The 24,585-nt window shown below is 34.4% G+C and overlaps 1 protein-coding gene and 1 long non-coding RNA gene across 4 annotated transcripts in view; both read left to right on the forward strand.

Annotated features, from left to right (window-relative positions):
* Positions 1 to 22,019, forward strand: part of LOC128983662 (transmembrane protein 169) — an 88,001-nt gene extending 65,982 nt beyond the window's left edge. For all 3 annotated transcript variants that reach the window (XM_054403038.1, XM_054403039.1, XM_054403037.1), the window contains one exon: positions 19,747 to 22,019. In XM_054403038.1, the coding sequence (XP_054259013.1) occupies positions 19,747 to 20,535 (789 nt within the window). In that variant the 3' untranslated portion in view covers positions 20,536 to 22,019. The remainder of the gene's footprint in view (positions 1 to 19,746) is intronic.
* Positions 154 to 6,769, forward strand: LOC128983663 (uncharacterized). Its single transcript, XR_008489887.1, has 4 exons — positions 154 to 420; positions 1,272 to 1,437; positions 3,352 to 3,462; positions 6,641 to 6,769. It is a non-coding gene; the product is annotated as an uncharacterized LOC128983663 (long non-coding RNA).
* Positions 22,020 to 24,585: the final 2,566 nt, after the last annotated feature.

Here is a 24,585-nt window from a genome sequence, read left to right on the forward strand (position 1 = left end):
AAGAGAGGAAGACTGAAGACAAAACACCAACTTAATTCTAACCTAACTCAGCAAACAAAACAAAACAAATTACAAAATCCGTCCTGTCGTGCGACCAGTGGTGGCCAGTTTACTCACGGTGTGGATTTATTTATTTATTAACCAACAAATTGCCCATTTTGAGGGAAATTACACGATTTATGTAAAATGTACCTATGACAACTAACTTGTTGAGTAGGCTACACAAGTAGTGAAAATAAACTATGGAAGCAACAAGAGTATCAAGATTCAAGAACAAGACATAACCTCAAATCAGTTAACTTAAGTGTGCTGATATTTTGTTTAGTGTGTGTCACTGTTAGTTTAGAGTTGTTATTTTTGTGACTGGGTATTGGCATAACCTACACCGAACATCTTTTCACGTTTTGATCCTTGGAGTATGTAAGTATAAGTCACTATACCTAGTAACATAGACGTATTTTTGGCCTTAGCCTTACCTAGACCTAAGTTAAGCTACTGTACAAATTAAATTGGCCAACTTATCATTCCTAATGCCTTAACTTAAGTATAAATAGATAAATCTGAAACCTCAAAATAGGCAATCTGTTTTAGAGGAAGTATTTTTCTGCATACTATTTAGGCCTAGGCGTAAGCTACTAAGTTAGGCGGCTTGCTTAGTTCTTACTGAACCAGTAGTTTATTTAGCTTCAAAGGGCAACTTCCGGATGAAAATAGTGTTCAATATATAGGCTAGTAAGTAGGACTAACTTACTGGTTTACAAGGCAAATGGAATACCATACTGTGTTGTAATACCTTGTTAGGCTAATTTTGAAATATTACTAAGTTATGTGGGTTATATTTTACGTCAGTCACTAACTTAAGTTTATGTAAATTCACCATCAAGAATAAGTTAACTTAATTTAGGCTAGCCTAGGCCTAACATATTCTACCTCAACCAGGTTACAATTTACCGGTATTATAAAAGAAATAGCCTAGCCTATTTGAAATCCATTTTCCTTTTAAACTGAATTGGGGTACACTTCCGTATCTGTTGTCAAAAACAACTGAATGAACATAGGCTATAACGATCGATATTTTCATTCGGTTGTTTTTGACAACAGATACGAAAGTCTACCCCTGTATTGTCTCTTAACTTAGTCTTTTGTATTTTAGTTGTTGTCTGCTTCCTTTACCAACCAATGATTAGGCCTAACTAATCTTGATACATATTTAGGCCAGAGAAAGGTATGCATGAATTTAACTAAAAGTAGTTTTCTCTCCATTGTTTCAGTTGATAACTCTGCAGCTTTGGTGGAAGTTATTATTTGGTTGCAGTGAATAATTTGCCTACGGTACCAATTCTCCCGAGTGACAAAGTGGCTGTCTAGCAGTCTGTAGGCTGGGAAGGAGGAATAAATTTTTCTTTTGCAATCTGCATCTGAAGCCAGCTATCTTGCGTAAGTTTTTTTTATTTTTATTTACAATCAGACATTAATAATAGGTAGACATATATTTCAATTAGGTTTTCTCAAAGTTAAAATAAGTTAAAATAAAGTTTCAATCTTAGGTGTTTTTATTTCAATTTTTCTGTTTGATTCGCCATGACTGTGTATGTCTTTTTTGCCATAACGGGTACAGTTCCGCAGAGAACCTGCGATATATTATCGGATGAATAACATTATATATCAATAATTATCCGATTCAATACATCGTTCCCTATGTTTTTTCACTATGTAAACATCAAATTGAGTTATGATTTGCAGATTTGGTGAATTGGTTTTGCAATATTAATATCAAATCAGATATATATACCGTCCGATAATATATCGCAGGTTTTCTTAGGAACTGTAGATAAGTTAGGCTCTACCACCAAAACACAACCTAATTCATGATAGGTACCTATTGGGTAATAACGTAGCCTAAGGTTCATCACACAGTTAAGAGAGTTTCTTTTTTTTGTGACCCACTTATATAGGAAGTCTTTGATTTACACTATATAAATATTCCAGCAGTGCTAACTTGTGTAAAAGAAAACTGTGTATTAGTTGAATTTTTTTAAACGCACACATAGGCCTATACACACACCAAACTACAACCGACCGTTGCACTCATTTCAGTCAGTGCTCACCCCAATATTTGTCCGTTCAAGTGACTGAGGATTACTTTTACCACTACCTAGGTCAAAATTTTCAATTTTCAGATTTAGATTTAGCTTTAACAAGGCTACTCAAAAGAAGCAAATGCCATCAAAATATAAAATAGATTTCACTAACAATTTAATATGTGTACCTACCTAGTTGTAGGCTATCCTGGGTGTTGATCAGGAAAATTAAAATATATAGGGGAGAGTGTTGTACCTTTGACCATCTTGTACCTTTGACCACCAGTCATATAGTGAAATCTAGAGGCTGTATAGGGAAGCTAATGAGACTAGTTCATAGATCAGCCACCAGAGGATTACTTCACCTTGCATTGGAGATTGAAAACTGTGTTAGTTGGGAGATATTTTAGTTTATTCATTTTTGCTTTCGAAAAGTAAAAATTTCTTGACTTATTGTTTGTTTTATAAAATGTATATTTTTCTACAAATAAAAGTGAAAGTGAGGGGTTATTATATGATGTTAATCCTCTAACTTCTCTTGGATGTTTGAAACTGATATTATCACATATCTTTTGAGAATATATATAAAATGGCGGGAAGCGCTAGTGTTGTACCTTTGACCACTTAATAGTGGTGTTCCTTTGACCAGGTCAAAGGTACAACATCATATGTATTCAGTGTATTTATTACTGGTTTTTATTTAAATATGTTAATGTATTAATATTAAGCTATTGTTTTGTGTAACCTACAGGAGCTCTTCACCAAGCTCCCCAACACTGCCAAATCAGGTGAATAAGCACGTCAAAGAGAATTTTTCAATTTTGCAGTGGACTTTTTATCCTAAAAAGTAGAATAAGCCATTTTTTAATCTTGATGAAATGAATAATAAGTTCAACTTTGTGTATCTGGTTTTATATTTAAAAAAACTATCATGTAAGATATATATTTAGTTTTTTTCTACCTGTTTTAGGCTGAAATCGATATGCTGGTCAAAGGTACAACACCCACTGGTCAAAGGTACAACATCATGTTGAACCTTTGACCACCATGTAACAAATTTTCTTTATTACTAAAAATAGGTTAAATCTTATGACAAGGAACTGGAAAAAATATTTAATCCATCGACGAAACAGTTAAGTATCATCTTTGATTGTTTTTAAAATAATTGGAGCTTTCCTGTCTCTACAAAAAATTGTTAAGTGAAAACTGGTCAAAGGTACAACACTCTCCCCTACAAATTCTAGTGCTAATACTAATCTCTTTTATACAGAGGCAGAACCGGTACGCAAGAACACTAGGATCGTGGTGTAATGGAAATATATGTTGTTGCTACTATAATCAAGAATTGGCTTCGCCCAGCAAAGTTTAGGATTGATTCAAGGTAAATTTATTGTGTTATTTATAATTATTTAGGTTAAAGAAAAGATTGCTTATCTAATTACCTAATATAGAATTTAAATTTTATTATAATTAACAGATTAGGCCGACATCTAACTACTGTGATGTTTTCTTTTCAAATTGTGAATTTTCAGTGACAGGCTATGCAAATGAGCAAAACTTAATCTGCGGTTTTATCCATCTCTTTTAGCGAATTTCCCATATAGGGAATAAGCTATTACCGTAGTACTCATGGTAAGACCTGGACCCAGGACCGATTTTTTTTTCGTTTTGAGGTCCCTAGAGGCCAAAAACACCATCCGTTCAAATTCATATATATATATATATATTTATATATATAGAGATTTATATATATAGAGATTTATATATATATATATATAAAATTCTCGTGTCACAGTGTTTGTCTGCAAACTCCTCCGGAACGACTTCACCGATCGTTATGAAATTTGGTGTGTAAATTCAGTAGGTATGCGAATCGGACGTAAACTATTTCCCGTTTCGAAATTCTTAAAAGGGCTCCGCCCCAGTGGCTCTGGAGTTTCCCATGTTAACCTTATGAGAAATGGAATTAATGAATCTTAACAGCTGTTTCAATTAAACAAGTTGGTTCTGTTCTATGATGTTCAATAGCATTAAAGTTACAAGGATTACCAACAGGGTGCAGCACTATTATTTCTTTTACATTTATGACAACAGCTAATTTGCAACCAAAAGGTGAGTGAGCGTAGCGAACGAACTTCAACCTGGAGGCAAGTTAGCGTAGCGAACGAGCTAACCTGAAGGCAAGTGAGCGCAGCGAACGAGCTCCAACCTAAAGGTGAGTGGGCGTAGCGAACGAACTTCAACCTGGAGGCGAGTGAGCGTAGCGAACGAGCTAACCTGAAGGCAAGTGAGCGCAGCGTACGAGCTCCAACCTAAAGGTGAGTGAGCGTAGCGAACGAGCTCCAACCCAAAGGTGAGTGAGCGTAGCGAACGAACTTCAACCAGGACGTGATTGAGCGATGCGAACGAGATCATCTTGAAAATTAAACGTAACGGTACTTTCTTTCCATCGGTCTGTCTATTTTAGGGGAAACCTATAACTTAGGCGATACGAAGTCCGCCGGGTCAGCTAGTATATATATATATATGTGTCCGTTAGCGCGATAACTCGAGCAAAAATGATCCGATTTTGATGAAATTTGGTACAAACGTGTAAACCTACGTTTATTCGAACGAGTTCGCGAACCAGCATGATCGGACCATGGGAACGGGGGTTTATGGGGGCTTTTATGGGGTAAAAATGGGTTTTTCCAATTTTTGACCCAAAAAACATAAAATTTTGCAATTTCTTTCCAAACTATTTTGTAGAGCTTAAAAAACAAATAATTTAGTATATTGAAGCGTTATAATGCGCCTAATGGTTACGGAGAAAATTCCAAAAAATTGTTAATTTAAAATTCCCATGTTATTCTTATGGAGAATAAGTAAACTGTTGTAGTTTGCTTGTTTATTAACATATTTTGCCCAAATTTGGAAAATGTTTTTATTTCTTACTAACTATTAACATTTTACATAAAAAACACTTTTACCCTCCCTGTTGCAGCAAACCTAAGTATGTGTTAAACTGATTCTATTTAAATAGGGAATAAATGTGATATTTTTAAGGAGACATTTTAGTGTAAATCCAATCAGGCAAATGGAAATTCGCTTAGTCTGCAGGTTTGCTGCGGCGGGGGTATTTTCTTTATTGTCAAGAACTCAATGCCTTATCGACAAATTTAATTATAAAGTACAGGTATAGTAAAAAAATAGGTCTTAAAAATGCCTAACGAAGGGGTCTCCAACCTACAGCCTGTGGGCTACATCCGGCCCTCGTGCAGTTTTATTCCAGCCAGCAGAAAGCCAGCATACGTTTTTGAAAATTATTATTTTTTATAGCAAACACCAATTATATTCTCCCACGATTGAGTAAACACGTGTGGTCAGGTGGTCTCAGCTATATCGTGATCATCTCCCGTGATCTCGCCAAGACTCACGAGCATATTATACTGCAGTCTCGACGGTGCCGTGATTGTCTTTTGCAATCCCAGCAACACCCTTCATTGTTGACCGTGATTTCCTTGAGGTGTAAAAAGAGAACTTTGTCAATGAATGCAGGCTCAGCCATGGGATATTTATTTACCTCGCGGCTCATACCATAATTAAGAGCAATTAACTGTCTCTTCCCCATTCAACAAAATTTGTGTACAATACCCTGTCTCCAAGTTGGCAGGTTAACGTATTTAAATAGGAACATAGTAAATGTCTCTCACTTGCTAATTTTTTCTCAATAGGCCTAGGGGAATATTAGTAGTAGTCAAGTAGCGGCAGAATAATTTAAATATATATATTTTTAATTGATCCTAATTGGCAGAACTACAAATTGAAATCTTAAACTAGCTGACATTTTAAGTGTCAAATTGTATAGCCTATTCTCACTAAAAAATCATTGAACTTTTTGTCAAAGATTTAGCTTAGAATGTGATTACTTCTTAATTGCACATCTTTCGTTAGAATTAGAGGCATTTATAATTTTATTTTATGAACAGAACTATATTTTAGATTATTAAAAAAGGAAACTATGTAGTTTATTTGTTTATGGATAGATTTTGATAAAATTTGGCAAACTTATTTACTTTATCCTATACTATTGACGTATGCTCAAAAAAACTTTTTACCTTCTCCATGGCTGCAAACCTAACCTTGTTAAATCTAATCTTCATTCAATTTTTATCTTGTATATTTTTTTATATTATCAGCAAGTTAGGTTAGCTTATGACAGTTTAATTTTATAATAGACATTTTGTCCGTAGTAAACCTTAATTCAATTTTTTCACAATCAGCAAGTTTGGTTAATTTGGTTAGGTTACGACATTTTAATTTTATAATAGAATGCTCTCATTTCGTCCGTATCACAAAAAGCCTTTACCTTGTGACAAACGACAACTACAATCGCATCGATAGTAGATGATGTTGTGATTCGATAGAGTAGCGAACAATTAACGTTAGTCGCTAAATCGGTGGCGTTTTTAGACAAAAAAGTGCTCACCGAGGAAAAAGGGTTGGAGACCCCTTGTCTAACATATTATATTTTATCTATAGCTGTCTTAGAAAATAACTCTGTTGAACCTCTTTTACAGGAACAATAGAAAACTCAAGAAGGCCATTTGGGAGATGAAGAAGACCAGAATTATTTTTTTTGTAAATTGTACATATCTTTTTTATATTTGTGTTTAAATAATTTTTAATTAAACTTATTTTATCATACAAACAAAGTTTTTTCTTTAAAATGTTTTCCTTGAATGCAATTTTGTTTTAAATAAATATGTTTTGTGATACTTTTGTTAATGTTTTGTCAAATAAGAAATATATATATATTTACATTTTTGGGTCACCCAAGAACTTTAACAAACTACCTATAACTTCAGAATAATAAGTCAAATCAAGGTAAGAACAGTAAAGAAGTCTGAACTGATATTATTTTAATCGCCATGAAATTTGAAATGTGAAAAAATGCAACCTAATTCTTCTAAACATATTTTACCAATAAATGTATGAGACATTTATTTGATATTCAATTTAATATTTATTTAATGTCAAATTAAGTGAGGTTGAACCTAAATTGACCATTTATTTTATATCAAATGAATGTTCGCGAATATTAATTTAATATTCGAATGTCAAAAATGTTGTATCAATATTTATCACCATCATATTTAAAATGTGAATGTAAATTCAATCATATTCTCTTTATTATATTTTACCAATAAATTTATGAATGTCAAATTTGATATTTATTTTATATTCAATTTGAATATTTATTTGATGTAAAATTGAGTGACGTTTGAACCTAAATTGAACGTTTATTTGATATCAAACGAATGTTCGTGAATATCAATTTGATATTCAAATGTCAAAAATTTGATAGCTATTTGATATCAAATAAATATTCGGTGCTATGTGGGAATTCTTTTACTTAGGTTGGTAGATTGATAATTTATATCGATCGGTCAAGTAATAGTGTTAGTTTAGCTGTTGTAAACTACTTGAACTATAGGTTTGAACAAATTTTCATCATAAAAAAACATATTTTAATTCTCATATAAATATTGTTATGATAGGGGACCCGTGTAGCTGAGCCAGTCACACTATCGCGGGCCCGTGTGCCGGTAAAATTTACCGAAATTCCCGGTCAAGGCTCACGGGCCCCCCTAGCTCACGGGCCCCCCTAGCTCGCAGGCCCCCCCGGGCCATGCGGGCCCTCTATCGCCGCCACTATCTGTGTCCAACAGAGTAGAGGGGGTTTTTTAGTGAGTAGTCTGTGATAATATCAGAAATCTCACACTACAGGCTGGCTACCTGTGGGCGTAAAAGCATTTTCCCTCCTCTCCCTAAAAAAATAATAAATAAATTACTACTTTATGAACTCTATTGCTGATATTAAAATACAGCTTGATAACACAAAAATGCAGAGCTTACCAATAGACCTTGGACGAATAGATGGTGGTATTAATTTAAACAATGTTGAATTTAGTTGGGAAATTTTAACGCCTTTAAAAGTTGTCAATGCAGTACAAAAAATGAAAAACTCAAAAAGTGATGATGTTTATGGAATGTCAAATAATTTACTAAAAAGTATTATTTATGGTTTAGATGTACCTCTTGCTTATTGTATATAAACTCATTGTTAGAAGCTGGAATATTCCCAGACTTGTTGAAGGTTTCACGTTTTTGTCCGGTCTATAAGAAGGGTCCAAGAGATAAGCCCCAAAGTTATCGTCCTATCTCAGTAATTCCGGCAGTGGGTAAATTAATTGAAATCTTGGTCTTTGAACAAGTTAATGGGTATTTTGAGGAGAACAACTTGTTTAATGTATCCCAAATTGGATTTAGAAAGGGAATGTCCACTATTGATGCTCTTGATAATCTAATTCGTCAGATTCATGAGGCATTTGAAAATAGGTTATTTGCTAAGGCCCCTTTATGTGACCTGAGCAAGGCATTTGATTGTGTTGATTTTAAAATGCTAACCAACAAATTACAAAATTATGGGTTTCAAGGGCCATCTAAATAATTCTTTTCATCTAACCTAAACAGTTTTAAAAAAATAGTACCTAAGTATTAACATTAACAACAACAAAAATATTTTAAATGGGGTGTTCCCCAAGGGTCAGTCCTTGGTTCACTTTTATTCTTAATTTATTTTAATGGCCTTCCATTGGCAGTAAACAGTCAAACTATTCTTTATGCTGACGATAGGCTCTACAACGTTTTTTCATCTAAACCCCAACCTAACAGAACTCAAACATCTTGTCCATGAAACAAAGCTAAAAGCTTCAAATTGGTTTAATGCTAAAGGCTTTTTGCTAAATGAAGAAAAAACCCAAAACATGAGTTTTACAATTCCCCATGTGATCTAAATAATAGTACAGCTGTAAAAAAATTTTGGGACTTCATATTGAAAATAAACTCACATGGAATGCTCATATTAATTATTTATCTTCAAGATTGTCTATGTGGTACATCTTTTAAATCGTATTGTAAATCAGGTTCCTAAGAAATATGTAAGCACGGCCTATTTTGCGTACTTCCAGTCACTCATGAGATACAAATTGGTGCTTTGGGCTAGTAGTGGTAGAATAAAATAAATTTTGATTCTCCATAAAAGGGCTCTAAGAGCTATGACAGGGACGCACCCTGATCATTGCAAACCTCTTTTTATAGATCTGCAAATTCAAACTGTAGTAATTTTTTTCTTTTATGATCTGATTGTTTATATATTAAAATACCCCTGCCGCAGCAAACCTGCCGACTAAGCAAATTTCCATTTGTCTGAATTGATTTTCAATTAAATCTACTTAAATAACATTAGGTTTAAAGAGTAGGTACCTAGGTTTGCTGCTACAAGGAAACCACTGTGGGTTTTTTTAGTAAAATATTAATAGCTTAGTGCAAAATAAATAATTTGCCAAGTTTTATCAAAATATATCCATAAACAAGCAAACTACAAAATTTTACAATATTCTCCGTAAGAATAACATTGGAATTTTAAATTTATAATTTTTTGAATTTTCTAATTACTAATAACCGTACAAAAACACTTTGATATACTAAATTATTTGTTTTCTAAGCTCTTTCAAAAGGTCTAGAGAGAAATTGGGAAATTTTGTGTTTTGAAGTCAAAAATGAGAAAAACCATTTTTTACCCCATAAACCCCCCCGTAAAACCCCGTTCCCATGGCCCGATCATACTGGTTCGCGAACTCATTAAAGTTTATCCTGCCTTACACCTTTGAACCAAATTTCATCAAAATCGGACAAAAATTACTAGAAGTTATCGCGTTCACGGACGTATATATTAAATCTATATATTCTTGAGGAGCTCTTGATAGAGTTTATGATAAATGAAACATGAAACATTGCAAATTTTTGTTTAATACAAACGTTTTCAAGCAAAGAGAAATTAATGAAAAATGTAAAAATGAACAAAACAAATAAATATGAACTGTTTACAATTAGTTGAATTTTGAGAACATATGATTGAGTACAGATCAAAGAAAATAATAAAATCAGCCTAAAAGAAAATTAAAATTCAGCTGAGTTGAATCACTTTTTTACTATCTTAAATTTAAACCAGAGGGGAACTTTGTTTTCAGTACCAACTGGTGAGCCAATTCAGAATTTCTTAAAACCAGTTAATTGCATTTGGGGTTTTGATGTGGGTTTACTTTGTGAAGGGCTTTAAGGGTATAGCAGCCTTCAAAATTTTGGTTATGGTGAGCGGCATGATTATAGATTGGCTTTCTTTTGTCTTCATGTACCACATCAAAACGATGGCCTGTCATTCGAACTCTTAAAGAGTTTGAAGTCTGGCCAATGTATTCTTTTGGACAATGTTTACACGATAGTTGATAAATCACATTGTGAGATTCACAAGTTGATCTACCAACAATCGGATAAACCTTGTTTGTAACTTTACTATCAAATTCAGTTGTATTACTCATAATTTTGCAAATACCACATCGGGGCTTGTGACATGGTTCACAGACGTGTTTAGAGTTGTTTGAAGGCCGAGAATTTTGAATTTTGGGTCTCACCAACATATTTTTTAAATTTTGTGGCCTTTTAGCGAATTTCCCTATAGGGAAGTAGCTATTACCGTAGGTCTCATGGTAAGACCTAAGCCCGGGACCGATTTACTTTTTCATTTTGATGTCCCCAGAGGCCAAAAACACCATTCGTTCAAATTTTTATATATCTATATATATATATATATATATATATATATATATATGTGTCCATCCGCACGATAACTTGAGTAATTTTTGTCCGATTTTGATCAAATTTGGTTTGAAGGTGTAAGGCGGGATAAACTTGAATGAGTTCGCGAACCAGCATGATCGGACTATGGGAACGGGGGTTAATGGGGGGTTTTATGGGGTAAAAATAGGTTTTTCCCATTTTTGACCCTAAAAACACAAAATTTCACAATTTCTTTTTAAACCATTTTGTAGAGCTTAAAAAAACAAATAATTTAGTATGTTCAAGCGTTATTATGCGCCTAATTGTTATAGAGAAAATTCAAAAAAATTGTAATTTTAAAATTCCCATGTTATTCTTATGGAGAATAAGTCAACTGCTGTAGTTTGCTTGTTTATGAACATATTTTGATCGATTTTGGAAAATACTTTTATTTCTAACTAAACTATTATCATTTTATAAAAAAAATCTTTTTTATCCTCCCTGTTGCAGCAAACCTAAGTACTCGTAAAAGTAATTCTATTTAAATCCTACTAATATTATAAATGAGAAAGTTTGGATGTATTGATGTATGGATGTATGTTTGTGACAAGTGAACGCGAAAAATACTGGTCGGATTGGGCTGAAATTTGGCATGATGATAGCTCACATTCCCGATTAACATATAGGCATATTCTTATTTCAAAAATCCTTTCGGGTTCCGCCCCAGTGGCTCTGGAGTTTCCCATGAACCTTATGAGAAATGGAATTATTGAATCTTAACAGCTGTTTCAATTAAACAAGTTGGTTCTGTTCTATAATGTTATATAGCATTAAAGTTACAAGGATTACCAACAGGGTGCAGCACTATTATTTCTTTTACATTTATGACAACAGCTAATTTGCAACCAAAAGGTGAGTGAGCGTAGCGTACGAACTTCAACCTGGAGGCGAGTTAGCGTAGCGAACAAGCTAACCTGAAGGCAAGTGAGCGCAGCGAACGAGCTCCAACCTAAAGGTGAGTGAGCGTAGCGAACGAGCTCCAACCTAGAGGTGAGTGAGCGTAGCGAACAAACTTCAACCAGGACGTGATTGAGCCATGCGAACGAGATAATCTTGAAAATAAAGAAGTTAAACGGGGCAAAGCCCGCGGGTTACAGCTAGTAGGAAATAAATGTGCTATTTTTATGGAGGCATTTTAGTGTTTAAATCCAATCAGGTTAATGGAAATTCGCTTAGTCTGCAGGTTTGCTGCGGCGAGGGTATTAAAAATAACACGTGGTGGTCTGGAAAATAAATTTTCAGTACTGGGGGAAGATTTCAAAATATTGAATGCTGCTTTCATTACACTGTTACACTGATCTTTTTTAGCCCAGGATAGTATTGAGTAATAAATTTAGGAATACTTGAAAAACTATTATCTTGGTTGAGTTTTTTCGGTTTTTTGATCTGATTGGATATTAGTTTTTGATGATAGCCTCTTTCAATGAAAGCAGAATTCAATTTAGTGATATATTTTTCAAAGTCAGATTTTTCACTGCAGAGTGTTTTAGCACGAATTGATAAGCTTTTAGCGAATTTCCCTATAGGGAAGTAGCTATTACCGTAGGTCTCATGGTAAGACCTAGGCCCGGGACCGATTTACTTTTTCATTTTGATGTCCCCAGAGGCCAAAAACACCATTCGTTAAAATTTTTATATATCTATATATAGATATATATATATTTTAATTTAGGTGTTCACGTAATAGGGCTGCTGATATATTAAATATTTAAGTAAATAAGTACAACTGAGCACCCTGAATATTACATTGTCCAAGAAAAGAAAATTTACCCACGAAATTAACGATAATGAAATAAACTATCTCGACCTAACTATTTCAAAAAACATAAACAAACACGATTTCAAAATTTACAGAAAACCAACTCAATCAGACCTAATGATACCATCAAATTCTAACCATCTTTGGAAATACAAACTATCTGCTCTCAGATCCATGCTAAATCGTCTTTTGAACATTCCAATGACAAAGAAAAATTACGAGATAGAATTAAACCAAATTAAATACTTAGCATCAAGGAATGGATATAAGCAAAACATTATCTACAATATGATTAGAAACATTAAAAGAAAGAAAAATCAAAATCAAGAACATAACAAGGAAAGAAAGAAGAAAGAGAAATTCATTAGTATCCCATTCAATACAACTCTTAACAGGACTACAAGAAAAACTTTTCAAAATTCTGAATACAAAATTGGCTTTAATACAAAAAATAACGCTTTCAATATGATAACAAATAACATTAATACAAATAAAGAACATCAAGACATCTATGACAAATCTGGCATTTACAAAATTAACTGCACTGATTGTGGACACTTCTACATTGGTCAGACAGGACGCTCTTTTAAATCTGGATTCAAAGAGCACATTCAAGCTCTTCAGAGTAACAACAGAAACCTTTTATCGTCCAACCACAATTACACAAATTTAAAAAACAACATGAAAATTCCAAAGTCAATTAAGAGTTTTTCAACATTTATTAAAATATGGAGCCTTTTACCAATCAAGATTATGCCAACATGATGAATACAGTAATTAGGCTATTATTAACAGTAAAACTGTGCAAAAACAAAATCTGTAAACCGTGTTTTATTGTAGTTTATTAGTAATTTCTCACTGGTTTATATCAATAATAGTATTGAATAGCATATCATTTGAAAGATTATTAAAATGCCAAGTTTTTTTATGTATTTCAACATTGCATAAATGCAGGTTTATGTATCAAAGGAGGCTCATGAAAGTTATCGTAATTAATTAATTTAATGACATTTTTACTTTATTTTGGATATAACGTGGACTATGTAATGGTATAATTGTTGAATGAAACCTTTGATTTATAGTAAATTTAATGTTCTTTCCAATGATTTTAACTACAACTCTCTAAAGTAATTGATTGAGCGGAGCGAGCGAAGCTCTTATACGTCGACTCTTATGCATTTCGTAATACGCAAACTCCTCCTAGACGGCTGAATCAATCGTTTTCAAATTTTGCATGGTGATAAAGACCATATCGGTGAGTGCCAACATCTATAAGGCGTTAAAAAAGTCTCTCAGGAATCCGCCCCACTGGGTCTCAAAGTTTCAATGTAATCCTTATGGAAGCAGTATTTGACACATAAACAAAAACATATGATCAGCTGTTGACTTTTGAATGCAGTAGATAAAGAAATAGCTGATAGCATTAATCCACAGATATTAGAACAGAAACGGTATGGATCATAAATATAATCAAATGACGACACTAGCTTGAGATCTGTGACGTAGGAAGTGGTGAAGGAAGTAGTAAAGGTGAGCAGTCCGGAGTGTGGAAACTGTATATGACGATTACATTTAGGTATCTGCATTCCTAAAATTCTATGGGAAGGGAGGAAAACGGGTCCGCGACGTTGGAAGTGGTGAAGGAAGTAGTCAAGGCGAGCTGTACGGAGTGTGGGAACTGTTTATGACGAGTATATTAACGTATCTGTAATCCTAAAATGCTATTGGAAGGGAAGGAAACAGGTCCGTGACGTAGGAAGTGGTGAAGGAAGTAGTAAAGGCGAGCTGTTCCGGGTATGGGATCTGTTTATGACAATTAGATTAAGGTATTTGCAATCCTAAAATGCTATGGGAAGGGAGGAAAACAGGTCCACGACCACAGAAAACATACTACTATAACCGGAAGTATGTTTTCTGTGCCACGACGTAGGAAGTGGTGAAGGAAGTAGTCAAGGTGAGCTGTCCGGAGTGTGGAAACTGTTTATGACGATTAGGTTGAGGTATCTACAAACCTAAAATGCTATGGGAAGGGAGGAAAACAGGTCCATGATGTAGGAAGTGGTGAAGGAAGTAGTCAAGGCGAGCTGTCCGGTGTGGAAACTGTTTATGACGTTGTTGATGTTAGCCTCCGGATTACACCAATTTTATGTTTATGACGATTAGAATAAGGTATCTACAAACCTAAAATGCTATGGGAAGGGAGGAAAACAGGTTCGTGACGTAGGAAGTGGTGAAGGAAGTAGTAAAGGCGAGTGGACTGTGGGATCTGTTTATGACCAATAGATTAGGGTAAGTTCAATCCAATAATGCTAAGGGAAGGGAGGGAAACAGGTCCGTGACGTAGGAAGTGGTAAAGGAAGTAGTAAATGCGAGTGGACTGTGAGATCTGTTTATGACCAATAGATTAGGGTAAGTTCAATCCAATAATGCTAAGGGAAGGGAGGGAAACAGGTCCGTGACGTAGGAAGTGGTAAAGGAAGTAGTAAAGGCGAGTGGACTGTGGGATCTGTTTATGACCAATAGATTAGGGTAAGTTCAATCCAATAATGCTAAGGGAAGGGAGGGAAACAGGTCCGTGACGTAGGAAGTGGTAAAGGAAGTAGTAAAGGCGAGTGGACTGTGGGATCTGTTTATGACCAATAGATTAGGGTAAGTTCAATCCAATAATGCTAAGGGAAGGGAGGGAAACAGGTCCGTAGGAAGTGGTGAAGGAAGTAGTAAAGGCGAGTGGACTGTGGGATCTGTTTATGACCAATAGATTAGGGTAAGTTCAATCCAATAATGCTAAGGGAAGGGAGGGAAATAGGTCTGTGACATAGGAAGTGGTAAAGGAAGTAGTAAATGCGAGCTGTCCGGTGTGTGGGAACTGTTTATAACGATTAGATTAAGGTATCTACAATCTTAATATTCTATGGGAAGAGAGGGAAACAGGTCCACGACGTAAAAAGAGGTGATGGAAGTAGTTATGTGAGGAGTGAGGAGTGTGGGAACTGGAAACCGTTTGTAGCAGTTAGATTAATGTACAGTATCTGCAATGCTGAAATGCTATGAGATGGGATGGAAGCATACCCACGACATAGAAAATGGTGAAAGAAATAGTAAAGGCTAGCAGTGCGGTGTGTGGGAAATGTTTGTGGCAATTAGATTAACGTATCTAAAATACTAAAATGCTATGGAAAGTGATCAAAACAGGTCCACGATGTAGGAAGTGGCTAAGGAAGAAGTAAAGTATGAGCATAGTGCGAGAACCGTCTATGGCAGTTAGATTAATGTATCTTCAAACCTAAAATGCTATGAGAAGGGAAGGAAACAGGCCCAACGACGTAGGAAGTGGTAAAGGAAGTAGTAAGGCTTGCAGTGCTGAGTGTGGGAACTGTCTTTGGCAATTACATTAATGTATCTGCAATCCTAAAATGCTATGGGAAGAGAGGGAAACAGGTCCACGACGTAGGGGGTGGTGAAGTAAGTAGTAAAGGTGAGCAGTGTTGAGTGTGGGAATGGATTAATGTATCTGCAATGTTAAAATGCTACGGGAAGAGACTGTAGACTGTAGGTTAAAATGATTACGAAGCACGAATCGATACATATTTCGATACATGGAATCGTTTACAATAGAAATTTACAACTGAGTTGACAACAGCTGATTTTTACTCCATAGAGGCTAAAAACTATTTTTACTCCCTAAAGAGTAAAAATGCTACTTTAGACCCGCAACGTATGCATTAAAAACGACTGTTTTTACTGCAGTATGACAAAAACAATATAATATGAACCCTTGATGACTCCGCTCAATTTTGTGGATGCCTCTGCGAACGCCACCTAGTTAAGTTTTTATTACATAAATTGTGGAGCAAAGTCTAATAAAATAAGAAAAACACAAAATCCCCTATTACAGCCAAAAGGTAAAAAATCGGACACGGGTTTATAGGGACTTTTTTGTTCCTTTTATTGAGTAGAACCCACTGGCGAAGTAAACACGGTCAGTAGAAACTCACCCTGTATATATATGTCCATCCGCACGATAACTTGAGTAATTTTTGTCCGATTTTGATAAAATTTGGTTTGAAGGTGTAAGGCGGGATAAACTTGAACGAGTTCGCGAACCAGCATGATCGGACTATGGGAACGGGGGTTTACGGGGGGTTTTATGGGGTAAAAATAGGTTTTTCCCATTTTTGACCCAAAAAACATAAAATTTTGCAAAATCTTTCCAAACCATTTTGTAGAGCTCAAAAAAAACAAATAATTTAGTATCTATATAATTAATACGCTACATGAAACTTTGTCGGTTGAACTTCTCCGCCATTTCTTAACCGATTTTATCCATTGACGTCTCATTGGAAAGAGTGTGTCGCGTAGATTTGCAAACTGGCCTTACATTTTTGAAAAAGTCCCTTGGGCTCTGCCCCAGTGGCTTCGAAAGTTCCCATGTTATCCTTATGGAGAACATAATTGTTTACATTTTGATCAGCTGTATAATATTATTGCAGTACATTTATTTACTATTTGAGTTTGTGTAAACATAACCCCCAAGACGGATCGTGTTAGTATGGCTGTATCTTAAATTTGTGCATTTATCGTGGTTTTTTGTAGCTATAATTTGTTTATTTGTTTCTTTCTTTTAAATTCCTCAGACGTGACGACAACGAAACATAGACAGGAGGCGTAGTCTAATCGTGATAACGACCGCAGCTAAAGAACAGTGGCTTAACTCATCACAGTCAGCACCTGACCCTGGACAATCTCAACTATTAGGTTACCAATGCTAACACTACCCCAAAACGACTTTTCGTTCTCAATAATTGGCCCTCTATCAATGATAGAGGGCCAATTATTGAGAACGAAAATCTATCAATGACCTGTATTGCCTGTACAGCGAGGCATTTTGAGAAGGAGAAAACCGACCGGAATGCTCTAGGTTTATCAATAAAAAAGATAAACATGGACAACCTTATTTGGCTATAAGTCAGGAAATGTTTGTAGAAAACATTAAAAAGCAATACCAGGTTATGAAATATGATCAAATATTTACAGGAAATGTTTATTACCGTTATATACATTGTGAATTTCTCCATGAGTTACACACCGGTAATCTTTGAGTTGACTCTTTTAAACTCATTGTAAATATGACCTGTGCAATTCGTTTTGAAATAACTCCTGCAATACGTTGCAATTGCTCGAATTCGAGCAACATGTACACTAGTATTGAAGTATTACTATAAGCCTAATGGTTACGGAGAAAATTCCAAAAAAATGTAAATTTTAAATTCCCATGTTATTCTTATGAAGAACAAGTAAACTGTTGTAGTTTGCTTGTTTATGAACATATTTTGATCAAATTTGGAAAATGTTTTTATTTCTTACTAACTATTAACATTAAAAAAAAACAGTTTTACCCTCCCTGATGCAGCAAACCTAAGTACCTGTTAAACTAATTCTATTTAAATAGGAAATAAATGTTAAATTGGTAAGTAGACATTTTAGTTTAAATCCAATCAGGCAAATGGAAATTCGCTTAGTCTGCAGGTTTGCTGCGGCGGGGGTATTTGGAATAGATTTTTTCATATACATAGGGTGACAACTTTGATAATGTAAGTACTGCATTTTGTTAGTTTCTTTTAAATGAATTTTTGTTTTAAGTTTTTGATTGTCAATAAAGACATCAACATCTAAGAAAGAAACAATTTTGTCTGAATAATTCCAAGTAAATTTCAAGCAAAAAAAAATTTGTTTCAATCTTGTAGAAATTCTTTTAGTGAATTTATTCTGTGTTGCCAAACAATAAAGATATCATCTATATATCTTAACCAAAGAAGAGGAGTTAAAGGATTGTTTGAAAGAAAATTTTGCTCTAATAGACCCATGAAAAGATTAGCGTAGGCTGGGGCCATTCGTGTACCCATTGCTGTGCCTTTAATTTGTAATAAGTGTTTGTCCATGAATCTGAAATTGTTCATGGTTAGTATCATTTGAATGAGAGTTGCCAAAAAATGTGTAGAAGGTTTAGAATTTTTGGGTCTAAGAGTTAAGAAAATGTTTGGCAGCCTTCAGACCATCATCAAGGGGAATATTTGTATATAGTGATTCAACATCAACTGTTACAAGTAATAAGTCTGAATTTTGAGGGAGGTTTTAAGACTGCAATTTTGTTTATGTAGGATGGTAAATTTTGTACTAGTGGCTGTAAATGTTCATCAACAAAGGCAGAGATTCTTTCAGTTGGTGATCCAATACTTGAGACGATTGGTCTTCCTGGTGGTGGTCTTGATGGTTTATGCACTTTAGGGAGAGTGTAAAATACTGGAGTTTTTGGGATATAAGGTGTCAATAAATTAATAGTTTTCAAAGATAAGTTTTCATTTAGGCCGCATTTTTCTATAAACTCTATATATATATTAATATATATATATATATATTAATATATATATATATATATACATATAAATCTATATATATATAAATTTGAACGAATGGTGTTTTGGCCTCTGGGGACATCAAAATGAAAAAGTAAATCGGTCCCGGGCCTAGGTCTTACCGTGCCACCTACAGTAATAGCTATTTCCCTATAGGGAAATTCGCTAAAACCCTGAATATCTTCAATTTTATAGGGAAATTCGCTAAAACCCTGAATATCTTCAATTTAATAATCACAGTCACAACACTCGTTTTAAAAATACTGCGCTGTTAGAATCCCATCGCCTTAGTAGTAATTGCCACATAATCTTATCAATTAAAGTGTATAATTCAGTACAAAATAATATAACTATTCATTCATTTAACAAGTTTAAGGCTATGTTTTATCATTATCTGCTTCAAAACACTTTTTATAGTCTGGATGGTTATTTTAAACTGGGATAAACTTTCCTTTAGTTTGGTTTTTATTTCGGTACAGAATGTGAATGGTGTGAATAGTGAATGTTGTAATATTTGGCCTATAAGAGTATTTTGTGGTTTATGTTTAAGACTGGGTTTGAAAACTGCAAATAGACTTTGTCAATGATATGTAAATGTATGGCACATAAAGATTGATTGATTGATATATATTATGAATATGTCAACTGGTTTTCATATGAATGCTTTGTCCAAATATAGAATGGCTTAGAAATTAAAAATTTGTATTGAGATATGTGTGTGATCTTAGATCTGTGTTCAATTATGTATAATTAAGCCTAATGGCCTTTCCAGATCAATCAAACACGTGAATCAGAAGAGGGAGATGAAGACCTACATAAAAGATGCGAGGAAACTATTTTCAATGAGGATCAATACAAAAATCCAAATGAAGAGGAGGTCAAAGTGAAGAAAAAAGTTAACATAATCACAGAGGAGCCGAATGAAACAACAGCATTGAAGAAGGACTCTGAAGCATCTGACTCTTTAGCAGATAGGTCAGTAATTAGCAATGGTTTAGAGAAATGTCTAACAATGACTGGGACTGTCAAAAGAGGTAAAAAGGCTGGACAAAACCTAGATGTTAGGTTGAAAATATCACGAGAAGAGCTGGAAATGTTGGATGCTAATATCGCTGCTAAAACTCAGCAGTCATGCTTTACTTGTGGCTTGATGGCTGGTCCTCATGTTTTTCTATGGACCTTACTTTGCTTCCCAGTTGCAGTAATTGTATCCTCTGTGTATTCATTTTACATGGGAACTATGATGTGGTATAATGTGTTTACATATGTCACAGAAGAGGCAGGAATCATTTGGAGAATTCTGCTTTCACCGTTTCTAATTTTATTTTATCCACTTTTCATTTTAATTTGCTCACTCGGCCTGGGTTTTTATGCTGGTATTATTCAAATTTCTTGGTTTTATGACAATTGGATTAAAAAAATCACCGATCTTGAGAAAGGATTTTATGGCTGGTTATGTTCTATTGTTCATTTAGAAGACTGCTCGCCATATGAAGTTATTATACTTTCAGACATTAAGATACCCTTTAACACAGCATCCCAAGACACATTGGCGAACTAATTTATAAAACCCATGATTCACATATCAAACAACACTTGACAACTTGCATATATTTTTTCTGTGACAGATACAGGGCCTTCATAAAGTCTGTTAACAAATAAATGTGTTTTGTTTAGAATAAACTTTGACTATTGTATAAATCAAGGAAATAAGTTCCATCCTAAATTGTATGTTTACTCATGTACCTACATATATGAAACTTCAATTTTTTTGAAAATAATTTTAATTCTTAGACAGTTAGTTTTGTCCAATAGTTGTGGAACTTTGAATGTGTCCTAGATAAGACCCTTTTAAAAATAAAAATCAATGAAGAAGATACCTATCACAAATTTATCAATCGCTTTTAGTCATTGTTAGAAGTCGTGGCTGTCCACATATGCAGTGTATGGAATGATTGCTGGTGTAATCTACTACGAGGTTTTTTTTTCTCCAAGAGGAAATTTACAGTACCAATAAAACAAGTAAAAGGGGTACTTGAAAAATTGCATCTAAAATCACAATTTCATACCAGGGACATAGCTAGAGTATATGGCGCCCTTGACGAATAGCACTGGGTTGCAGCAGCAAAGGGGGGACAAGGGTTCTCCCCCGGAATTTTGCAATTTTAGATGCAAAATAGTAAGTTTTGGGTATTTTAACAAGAAGTTTTTTTACATATATCTCATAGTAATTTTAAATGGTAAGATTTGTGTGTTTTAGTTAGTTATTTTAATATCTCATAGATTTTTTTTATGGTAGCATAGTTGCTGAATATTTGGCCACGACTATTATTTAAGAGTCTTCAGAAGTGCGGCGATATCATTTTGTTGTCAAAATAAAGGTATGGCCATTCTCTAGGGAAATGTCTTTTTGTTATTTTTTTAAACAAATTCTAATTCAGTGTATTCTAATTTTCCGTAAACAGTTAAAGCTTGTTTGAAAAAAATAAAAAGGCATTTCCCTAGAGAACAGTTGTACCTTTAATTTGACACCAAAATTATATTTTTACGACAACCTGGAAAGGCGTTATGCGGTCTCAAGTTTAACATTAGTCTTATGGTACTATCTTCAAGGTCGCGGCACTACTGAAGACTCCTTAAAAAGTCAATTTACTTACGAAAAATAGACATAGGCCTATATAACTGAAAGTTGTTGGCGGCATCATCATCAGTGTGATATACATAATAGTATGTATAGTTTGAATCGGCACAACAGTGTTAGTTAAATTTTTAACAGGTTTGCTGTTTTATACCGTAGTGCAGCAGAGGCCGATCCTTGAGCACACTACCTGTAGGTCTATTGTCTATTAATATAAGATCAATGACAACCAAAAATTAATAAAAACTTCATAAGCAATTTAATTTTAAAGACATTTAAAAAACCTTGTTACAAACATAAACAATAAAGCAGTCTGTGACCAGGTTATGTTAAGCCCGTTTGTTGGGCTCCTTGTTGTCACTACTACCATTGACTATACAGGGTGTTTTTTTTAAGTGTGCCACCATTGGGATCTCAGTAACTAATGATTTTACAGTAAACTTTAAATGGGGAACATTTCCTTGTTTTTAAAGAGGCTCAAAAATAATTAAATAAAATTTTTGTAAATGGCCGCCATTTTCCAATATGGCGGTCAACTTTGAAATTTCTTATGGAACATGCTATATTTTATCATGTTTTCGGATAGAATACAGTAGACTCCCTCTAGTTCGGCTTCGGTTGGATCGGCCGCCGGATGGTCCGTCCCGGTCTCAGGGGGACAAGTCATATTGTCACGGGCGAATGACCTTCGACAGGATTCAACTTGAATGTTTAGTTTCCGGCCATAGAAGTAAACAATTCATATCAGTTTAGTTGACGGGTGCTTCTATGGGTGAATTGTTGCATATTACCTATGTAAATCTATATTACATAACCTCAAAAATACCAACAACATTTTATAAACAGTGTCTCTTCAGTCTAATATGTTGAAATGCAGTGTATAATTAAATATTTTGGACCATTTTTTTATGCGGTAGGTTCCCCCATTATTGTTTTTGAAACACCATGGTTTATTTGACAAAAATAAATTAAGCAAAACAAAGAAATACCAATCGTTAGCTTCAAGGTCAAGCTATCCGCTTGCACTGACAATCATCAATCATCTGCTCTTGCTCTTTATTACACAACTGATGTCTGCCTGTGCACTTGATATTTCACTACAGTTTGTGATTGGGTGATTATTAGCCATGACAACTTGTTGAATGTGTGGATAAAGAGAAATTAAAGAAAGAATAGAAGAACAAAGATGAAGAATAAGCGGTGTTTTTCGTCATTCATTGTTATCTTTATCATATTTTACGACTGTCGTTATTATCTTTAAGACTTATGATTTTATGCTGTTTTAAGAGTTATCTAATGTTTTTATCGACATTTATAAGTTCTGTAGTAGCCTATGCTGACTACTGTAGCAGTAGCTTGCAGTACTAGACTTTATATTGTTCTGTTCTTTACGTGATTTATTGCTGTACGTACAGAGTTGTGTAATTTTTGTTTTGCTTGAGTAAGCGTGATTTTAAACGTTACAGTTTTTATTACTGAACCAAGGTTAATGATTTAACATATCTAGATTGCGCAATACTATTATTTGTATTTTGATTATTTAAAATGCACTACAGCCGGATAGTCCGGCCGTTTTGTAGTTTGGCCAATGGTCCGGTCCCGAGGTGGCCGAACTAGAGGAAGTCTACTGTATGCAATTTAAAAACTTTTTTATTCTTTAAATTTTTTCGATAAACCCACTCGTTTAGGAGTTACAGCCTATGGAACAATGACTTTCGGTGTACATTTTACATCATGTAGCTCCTAAACAAGTAGGTTTATAGCGAAAATGCGAAGAGTAAGTAAGTCAAATAAGTCTTAAAATTGCATCCACATTCCATAAAGACCATAAAAATCGTTAAAAATATTAATTCTATTATTTCAAAAATGGCGGCCATTTTCCAAAATGGTGGCAAACTTGAAAAGTGGAAAACTATGTATTTTATGGTCTTTATGGAATGTGGATGCAATTTTAAGACATATTTAACTTATTTACTCTTCGCATTTTTGCTATAAACCTACTTGTTTAGGAGCTACATGATGTAAAATGTACACCGGAAGTCATTGTTCCATAGGCTGTAACTCCTAAACGAGTGAGTTTATCGAAAAAATTTAAAGAATAACAAAGTTTTTAAATTGCATGTTCTATCCGAAAACATGATAAATTATAGGATGTTCCATAAGAAATTTCAAAGTTGACCGCTATATTGGAAAATGGGGGCCATTTACAAAAATTTTATTTAATTATTTTTGAATCTCTTTAAAAACAAGGAAATGTTCCCCATTTAAGGTTTGCTGTAAAATCATTAGTTACTGAGATCCCAATGTTAAAAAAAGACACCCTGTATAAACACTATAGCATTGAGTATAAAAACGTATAAGAGTTGTCACATAATGCTATTAGTTGTTACCGATTTTGGTGACATAGTTTGGGCCGCCGGTGGCGGTAGTCTGTCGTTAATGCAGTGCGCCTAATGCTATTAGTTGTTACCGATTTTGGTGACATAGTTTGGGCCGCCGGTGGCGGTAGTCTGTCGTTAATGCAGTGCGCCTCCGAGGACCTTTTAATAATTTAGTATTAAAAATGTAACAATGAAACTAGAAACAAACAAAATTCATACAAAAAAATTATATTTTACAACCTGCAATGAAAGCAATAATAAAAAAACAACCAAACTGCCTTACCGACAAGCCCAAGGTGGGGTAGTTCGGGCCGCTGACACTACTCTGCAACAGAGCTGTTCAGGTAACGATAACCTCCATTGAATGGCTACTCTAGTACGTGTATACTCAATGACTATAGGTACTACGCAATTTTGATAAGACAAAATACAAAAGCGCTGTGGCGCTGCCAACTGTGCCACCAAAAAAATTTCCGCCTTGTAGTTCATACTGAAGTAGGGCGGTATTTCAATGTAGGTACAACATACAAATGCGCTCTGCTCTCTCCCATATTATTCTACGTGACAAAGTATGGACGTAGAAATGCCAGAA

The sequence above is a fragment of the Macrosteles quadrilineatus genome, unplaced genomic scaffold, assembly GCF_028750875.1.
Source record: "Macrosteles quadrilineatus isolate MER2022 unplaced genomic scaffold, UCM_ALF_1.0 Scaffold_1__1_contigs__length_201487025, whole genome shotgun sequence".
In the NCBI taxonomy this organism is placed as follows: Eukaryota; Metazoa; Arthropoda; class Insecta; order Hemiptera; family Cicadellidae; genus Macrosteles; species Macrosteles quadrilineatus.